General features: G+C 32.6%; 1 protein-coding gene across 2 annotated transcripts; it reads right to left on the bottom strand.

Annotated features, from left to right (window-relative positions):
• Positions 1 to 3,630: 3,630 nt before the first annotated feature.
• LOC114279028 (protein translocase subunit) lies at positions 3,631 to 7,704 on the bottom strand. 2 transcript variants are annotated; one of them, XM_082892804.1, is made up of 4 exons: positions 6,475 to 7,040; positions 6,123 to 6,244; positions 3,808 to 4,002; positions 3,631 to 3,739 (listed from the first exon to the last, which is right to left on the bottom strand). In XM_082892804.1, exons 1-3 carry the CDS (start codon positions 6,740 to 6,742, stop codon positions 3,838 to 3,840), a joined length of 555 nt encoding a protein of 184 aa, XP_082748930.1. In that variant the 5' UTR covers positions 6,743 to 7,040; the 3' UTR covers positions 3,631 to 3,739; positions 3,808 to 3,837. The 2 variants fall into 2 exon arrangements, with proteins under 2 accessions (XP_082748930.1, XP_028076993.2); XM_028221192.2 differs by having other exon boundaries at positions 3,631 to 4,002; positions 6,475 to 7,704.
• Positions 7,705 to 8,631: the final 927 nt, after the last annotated feature.

Here is an 8,631-nt window from a genome sequence, read left to right as displayed (position 1 = left end):
ATATATAATACGTATTCATTCATTTTGTAGACAAATCGAGCTCAGGTTGACAAACAAGTTAAGTTTAGATTCTATTTATTTTGATGTAAAATTATGTTATTTGGTTGAACAAAAAATAAGTAAAACATTGTTAAGAAAAATATTTTTGTATCATTTTTCTAAAAATGACGTACCTTTAAAACTTTCGTAAGTCAACTTTTACAAAGTTAATTTTCACCCACTACCTGTTCAACACATTTAACATTTTCAAATAAGTATCTTAACTTACTAAAAAGTCATAAAATGACACTTTATTAAAACAAAATTTCTCTTTTAGGTAATAAAATATATTTTTTTCAAGTGTTAACCAAACGCCAAAAATCAAAAACAAAAATATTTTGTGTAAACTATTTTACTTCAAAACAAACGGAACATTGAGCACAACTCAGCTTTGCCTATTATGTTGGTGCGTTGGATTGAATTTTTTTTTTTTTTTTTTTTTTGCGCACACTGTGCTTCCAATTTTGATCTAGTTGAAGTTTTTACTTTCGTGTTGGTATTATTGTTCTCGCAATTGATTGGAGTGTACCACTCACTTAAAACAAGACTGGTTAAGCTTGAACATACAAGCCTTGAGCTCATCCAAGTTCAAGCAAACTTGACATCCTTGATGTGCTCAATTCATCTCCTAAGGTCGCAAAATAAGCACATTATTCATGGACAGTTTGAGATTGACTCAGTAACGCAGGATGTACCATGTTTGTTCATGCTCATTCATTAACAAAAGTCAAGACCAAGCTCAGTTTTTAAGCTCAGCTAGTTAATGAACCGAGCATCTGCAATGTAGAGCTCGGTCATTTACAGTCCAAGTGCTAAGAAATTACCCCAGATTAATAATGGGAAATGTTTGCATCAACTAATATTGACTTCTATATTTGATCAGTTAAAGGTGTTTGTCTCATTGCACACAAACTCAATCCCCAAGAGTCAGGTGTGGCTTATTTTGGCCAATTTATAAATTCTAGTTTTAGAAAAACTATTTTAGACTGTTTGGTTAAACTATTTCAAACGGCTTATGATTCTAGTAACTTATTTTGGCTCCGTTTAGTAGAGCTGTGGGAAAGTAATTATAGATTATAACTTAACAGATTATAACTTATAAAATTATAGATTATAACTTAACAGATTATAACTTATAGCTGTGACCATAAGCTGGTAACCTATTTGGTGTAACTGTGGGATTATAGATTTAAGTAGTAGAATAGTGTTTGGTAAATAAGCTGTAAAATAGTTTTTTCTGTATAACTGAACTTTTTGCCCTTATATAATATAAAAATGATAATTTTGTCATTTTTTTTTTCAATTTTAATTTAAAAAATTTATTTCATTAATAAAAGTTAATATAATTAGTATTAATTAGTATTAACTAATATAAAAATTGATACACTTGATAAAAATGTAATGGAAGTATTATTGTAATAATTTTTTTTCCATTATAAATTAATTAGTATCAATTAATTGCTTAATCAATATCAATTAATACTAAAATTATTAATTAGTATCAATTAATGGCTTAATTAGTCTGAATTAATACCAAAATTATTAATTAGTGTCAATTAATATTAATAATTAATTTTTATTAGTATCAAATAATATTAATAATCAACAATTGTTATTAATTAGTATCAATTAATAATTAATTCATTACAAAAATATACAATATTAAATTTTTTTGACATTTCTGATTCTGTTTTTATTAAATTTTTTAATTACAATTAATAATATAACAATTGTTATTTTTTTAATTTATTATTCTTCTTCATTACAATTAAATTATGTAATTTATTTAATGGATATAAATTGCACAATTTATTTCAATATTAATAAATTATTTTTATTATTATTTTGTTTAATTTTTTTTATTTCAATTTATTTTGTTCAATATTATTTTTGTTTAATTTATTTTTATTTTTTTTTCCTTCTCTTCCTTCCTGAGCCATCTGTAAGCCGCCGGTGGTCTGCAACCCTAGCCACCGCCGCAATCTAGAACGGCAGAGAGAGAGTGTTGTCGCTCGTCACCGTTCACCCGCCTAAACAACACCAGAGATGGGACCTGGTTCGTGAGAAACAAACAGAGAGACAGAGAAAGACAACGGCAGATCTTCATCTTCATCAACGAGCAACCCAAATCTCGTCGTGTCGTCATCCTCGTCACCATCGCGCTTCCAAACCCTATCAACCCAACCATGTGCAGAGAGATCGAGTGAAATTGTAGATCGAGCAACCCAGATCTTCATCTTCATCTTCATCGAGAGAGAGAGAGCACAATGCCGGAAATCGCCTTCACACGCTGAAAATCGCCAATCACTCTTTGAGATGAGTGAACAATGTTTTCATTGTTGCTTATATAGTGGGCATTTGGTAATATTTGAAATTGATGAGGGGCATTTTAGTCATTTTGCCCCTCAATTCCAACTTCCCACTTAAGCTGCTTCAAAAAGCACATCCTCACCCACTCACAAAATAATCACTTTTTTGACTTATTTTAAGCTAAAAGTTGATCACTTAAGCTAGAGACACTCAAAAACTACTTAATTTAAGCTAAAAGCTGAAATAAGCTAACTTTAAGCTCTAACAAACAGGCACATTTAACTCAAAAAAACTGATTCTAATAAGCTGTTTACCCTTTGTTTCTTCTGCTGTGGACATGTTAATTTAAGGTTATACTCTTAAGTTTTTTATTTTTTATTTTTTTTAAAAATAGAAAAAGACCCAAATGGACTATGAATTATTATTATTATTTTTTATGAGAAATGTAGACAAGTAGTAAATAACGAAAAATTAAAGGTTGTGTTTGGAAGAATTTTCAAACTATAATTCTACCCACACATTCTAATATCATGTTTGGGTAGAGTTTTTAAACTATATTTCCACAACAAACAATAAACTCTGTCCGGCGCGATTTTCAATTTTTTTTTTTTTTAAATTTGGTCTAACCGGTCATCCCACCAAACGTCCCACAGGTCGTCCGGCTAGTTGACAGGAACAATGCAATTTTTATTTTATTATTTTGTAATTGACACATGTTAATTTTTATATATTCAAAAAAAATATTTTCTGAATTTTTTTTAATAAAATTGTGAACTTTAATAGAATTTTGAATTGTGTGTTTGGTTATGAGTTATAAATTTTTGTATCAAATATCATATGTCACATCAAAAATTCTTCACTCAATTCAAAACTCTTTTTAAAACTCAAAGCTCTTTTTAAAACTCATTCACCAAATAAAATTCACACTCAAATCATAATTTCAAAACTCACAAACTCAAAATATAACTCCTATTCTCAAATCATATTTAGAAAACTTTACCAAAGTTAATTCAAAAAACTATTTCACAGCTTATTTAACAAACACTACTCAACAACTTAAATCTATAATCCAACAGCTATACCAAACAGATTAATAGCTTCCGATTAAAGTCATAATGTATAATCTGTTAAGTTATAATCTATAATATGTTTTAATAGTTACACCAAACGGGGCAGCCTTGTGGATTAGGAAAAAAGAAAAAGCATTCCAAGTGAGGGCTATATTATGCCAGTTCGAAGCTTTTAACTTGGATAATTAAATTCATAAGCAAAGGCAAGTACTAAGAGAGGAAGAAGCACCTAGATATATTCTTCAAGAAGAAAACGAGGATATATTCCCTAGAAGGTAGCTTGAATTTTACACAACTTAAAACATCAAGAGGAACATCATCTGTGAAAAACAAGAATCAAGGTTCAGTGTTCACCTTATATGGGGGAAAAGTTTATAAGCAGCATTACCATCTGCCTGAGAGGTTTATGACAAATAAGTCAAGCCATGGCCTTTTTCTTCTCTTCCTCGAGCCGCTGCAGCTCTGCCAGTCTTTCAGCCCATGCTCTTTCCCTTGCCACTGCAGCCATTTTCCGCTCTATTCTTTTAATATTTTTCTTTCTTTTTGCCTCCTGCAACTGTGCTTTCCGTTTCTTTGCCTCAGACTGTGCAGGGTTAAAACCCAGTTAAAAATAAATTAGTATTACGTCTAGAGGGAAACAAAAGAATCCACGGGTGAGGTATCAGGCAAATTAATATAAAGAAAGTGCTTTGTACTGACCAAAAGAACAGAAAAATATATATGAGAAGGGAATCCAAGGTGCATTCGGATCTAAGGATGCCCTTAGCAAACTAATGCCCTAAAAGATAGCAAGTGTATCACTGACTTGCCATCAGAACAACCAAAATATTTAAATTTCAAGAGCTGTGAAATAGGATACATGCATCATGAGAAGTGAGCACTAAAAATCTACATGTATCCACTGGGCTATTTTTGTAGCTGGCCAAATTGACATTGAACTTCTAGAGAAGCATTATGTGCACACAAAAAATGAGATATCAAAAAGGAACTTGATCCAGAAAGGCCACAAATCTAGCTAATTGAGTTTGGCCCAGATGTGCTAGAGCAATTCAAAGCAGAATTCATGACTTTTCTCACCATCTCAACTCATCTTCCTATTGGCAAATCATTTTATGCTTGCAGTTCCTTTAAATTGCATTACGATCACTCCTTCCAAATGCATTTATTAGCCTTTACATCACATGGTAAAAACAACTAAAAGAACTTTCTTTGATCTTGCCGTCATTGGAAGCATCAACTTCTTGAAAAACAATCAATTTACAAAGTCTTGATATATGCCACAAATAACTACCAACAAATTATACCATACATTGATTTTTGCTAATTAGCAACAAGAATTTTAATGATGCAAAAAATTATTATGCCTAAAAAAGTTTTGTTAGTAAACTAAGAAAATTTTGCTATAAAGAAGTCTTACTTAAAGAACAAATTGCTAGCAACCATGTAGGGACCTGATATTAGGCAATCGGTGTTAAAGGGTGAAGGTAGCATTTAGGTTCCTATGAAGATTTGAACATATTTTGTAGCATTACCTTAGAAAAAAAAGAAAAGGACAATGATACTGCCAATGGTGGAGTTATTATGTGTGCCTTAGAAAAATTGTAATAGCAAACATCCTGTGGTATCATCCTGTTCCCTTCTGGCCTATTAAACCACAACCTCCTTCACAGCACTTGGCCTCATAACTGATCAACATGCGACATAGCACAACTTACTTTGTGCTGCCCTTTAGGCAAGGGCTTGTATACTAAGTCAATACGGAATGAAAAGATAAACCATCCAAACTGTGTAGATTTTAAAACACTTTGAACCGAGCAACTGAATTTGTCGTCTCCATTTGATTATTAATTCTACTTATAAATTCTGATCATGGTAACTTGTTTGTTATTCCGCCCTTAAGTCTCAACTTGTTTCTTCAAAGATCTAATATCGAAGTTCCAAATTCAGAATTGCAGCTTTTCTGCTCACAAAAACTTATGACTAAGACTGTCAAAAGAAGCAAATAAATACTTCTTAAGTTGCTGAGTTTAGAGGACCTTAAAGACTAAAAAGATCATAGATTGAATTTGTAAAAAAAAACACATGTTGACCCAATTATGGACCTAAATAGAGCACATAACGAAAAATGCAATTTGAATGATCAATCTCAAATGGCAGAATAGGAATCTGTTGAGATGCATCATCAGTCAATGAATAAGTTATCAATTCTTTATCATTGATAATTTGGGCAGAAGTGTTGAATATTTTGAAGAAAAAAAAAAAGAAGCAGAAAACTCATAGACATCCTTCGATTTCCATTGAATAGCTATCCAATCATGAATAATGAACACGGTCATCAACACTCACATGCAAATTGCTAAAGCTTGGCCAAGGTTTGAAGGCCATGGGAATCAACTAGAAACACAAGCACACAGCTTTATGTAAGTACACAAGCAACTTCAGAATCAACAAGCAGGAATACATAAAAGAGGACTAGTTAACTTATGTAGCAAGAACTCGAGGGTTAGAATAGCTTAAAGTAGCTCTGTAAGACAACATATTCCCTTTACAACTACATACAACTTTAAATATTACACTAATCAAAAACAGATTCAATATGGGAGTACTTATTTTTCCCTCATTTTCATCCTAGCTTAATCAATGACATAAGGTCCGGGAAGTGTAAAAAAGACAATAAAAGGAGGTTGAAGGACTCTCACTCACCAATATAAATGCCCTCCGCTGCCTCATTCGCTTCTTCTCATTCCTTCGCTTGACACTTCCCTCATTGGGTTGGTTCGGAAGTATTGGCTCACCAGGCACATATTTAACAAAAGCATATGGTCCTGCATTTTTCATGGCAATAAGCAATTGCATTAGATTCTAACACCACCATTTTGACTGATTCCAAATTTTGAGTAAAACCCTAATTCTATGATATACATACAGAGATAATAAAAAAATAAAAAATAAAAAGAAACAAATTTTGACACTTCCAGTGTGTATAATAATAATGATAACAGTAATGAAACCAAACATTTGAATTTGGAAGATGTGAAAGAGGAGATTGACGAACCAGGGGGTTTCAAGCTGGCTCTCTTTCTTTTAGGTTTGTCAGCGGGGCGTCTCTTGGGGAGGCGAGTGTCTGTTAGGCTGTGGAAAGAACTCGACGCCGGGATCCATGGAATAGTCCGGTGGAGTGGCCGGAGAAGAGAAGTGGCCGGAGTGGTGGTGGTGGTGGTGGTGGTGGTGGTGGTGAGAGAGAAAGGGGAGGGGGTGCGGGCTGATAATAATAGGGTTCTAGAAACGGGTCGAATGATGGATCTTAGGGCTCCCAAACCCATGATGGTTTCTCTGAGCTTATGGACTCCACGGTTCCAAAATCTGTAATATTTTAGTATTAGAGAAGGAAGGAAGGAAAGGAAGGAAGGGGCAGAGAGAGTGTGACGCCCAATTTAAGGGGTGATTATTCAGTATTTTGATTGGTGAAGAGACAAGGGCTCACGATTTATGTTGAAAATGAGAGGACAATATGAGACTAACTAATTAGTGATTGGTTTGGAGTATGGACAGGTGGTACTCCGGAAGTATTGAATAATTTCCCCAATTTAAGATTATTATTCACCCTAAACAAGTTGTAAAACAAATCAAATTATAAATCACTCTTTGGTTAATTTTTTAAGTGCAATCAAAGTCAAGTTATGATGGAGATCTCAAAAAATGAGTTTCACATCTACAGAAGATATTTAATAAAAATTTTGACAAAATTTTTAAAATCTCTAACATTTTTGATCAAACTCATCTCCTTTGTTTTTTTATTCTTTCTAGTAATAATTTATTTTCATTATTCTCTCTCTTAATGATTTTTTTTTTTTTTTGGTTGCTAATACACATTTGAAACATTCCTGCATTTTTGTTAACTATGTTTTAACCTTTCTTCGTTGTGTTGTGTTGTGTTGTGTTGTGTTGTGTTTTTTTTTTTTTTTTTTTTTTTTTTTGGGGGGTTGGGGGGAGTGTTTAGGGTTGTGGATTATTAATGTAACTCCAAATGAATTATTTTTGTCCATTTGGTCTAGCAAATGAGGCGCTTCTTTATCAAATGTGATACTCGGGTTTGAGTTTGATCTCCAATACGTGATGCAATTTTTGTAAGCTTTCCACAAGAAAGTCTGAGTCAAATCCCAAAGAGTAAATATAGTGAGAAAAAAGTAAATGTACTAATTTATATTATCTTTGTAATATAAATATAAGCGTTTATATATAAAAAGTTATTTGATAGGTCTGATTTACTTAAATGGATGTGTGCCCATCTTATAATAAGATGACACATAGTTAATTTGTCTAAAATGTAAGAGACACTAATATCATGACCTAATACTCTTGAAAGAAAAGATTAGATATAGGTTGGACTTATAGGATCATTTTTTGTGTACACAGAGTAAGAGAGAACCTAATAACTAACTGCTTGGACAGCCCAACCTAACTACTAAACTAACTTCTCTTGCTAACATTTCCTTCTTCTACTCCCCTATTACCGATTGCCAATTTTTTTTTTAAAAAAATGCAGTGAATGTTAGAGAAGTAGGACATCTTATGCTTGAAAAAATGGAAAAACAATTGACAAACAAATGAACAAAGAAAAAAAAAAATTGACAAACAAACAAATAACTGAAAATAAAGAGCAAGAAAGATTCAAATTCAAAGATTTTGCATCTGTATATCGGTTGAGCTAATATCACAACAGAAAGTTAACCTATCATAAAAGCCAAGTATTTCACAGATGACATGATCTTACACTAGTGACTGCTAATTCCACTTGCGAGATAGATGGATTGAAGTGTCGAGCATTTACAAGATGACATGAACACATTGAAAAATAACAGGAATGATACATCCCCCCATTTTGGACCCCCAATGACATGGCAAACACTTGTTGGATAGTTTTACATTTTAGTGGAGTTTCCAAGTGATGTGGCTTATGACACATCGCTTGGAGTTGGTTTGGGAGTCCCCAATTAGAGGTCCAAAACGTTTTCCAAAAAATAATTCATAACTTGATACCTAAAAGTTTCAGAGGATCAATGTAAGATAGCCGAGAACATAAGAGCATAAGTTAGTTTATCATTTCAAAATGAACTAGTTCAAGAGCAATATGCACATAGTCCTACAATTGCAATAGGTTTTGTGCTGCTACCCTACACAGGACAACCAGTCACCATTAAAGAGGGGCACA

Source organism: Camellia sinensis, chromosome 1, assembly GCF_055761805.1.
Source record: "Camellia sinensis isolate YWXY chromosome 1, ASM5576180v1, whole genome shotgun sequence".
In the NCBI taxonomy this organism is placed as follows: domain Eukaryota; kingdom Viridiplantae; phylum Streptophyta; class Magnoliopsida; order Ericales; family Theaceae; genus Camellia; species Camellia sinensis.
This window is presented reverse-complemented; position numbering and strand designations above follow the sequence as displayed.

Bases quoted from the DNA above. Each gene is read 5' to 3' on its own strand.
- LOC114279028 (XM_028221192.2), bottom strand. From the start codon at position 6,742: ATGGGTTTGGGAGCCCTAAGATCCATCATTCGACCCGTTTCTAGAACC. The intron at 6,245-6,474 runs GTTCGTCAATCT...TGAAAAATGCAG, and splicing joins AGCCAGCTTGAAACCCCCTG to GACCATATGCTTTTGTTAAA. The intron at 4,003-6,122 runs GTGAGTGAGAGT...AACCCTGCACAG, and splicing joins AGCGGAGGGCATTTATATTG to TCTGAGGCAAAGAAACGGAA.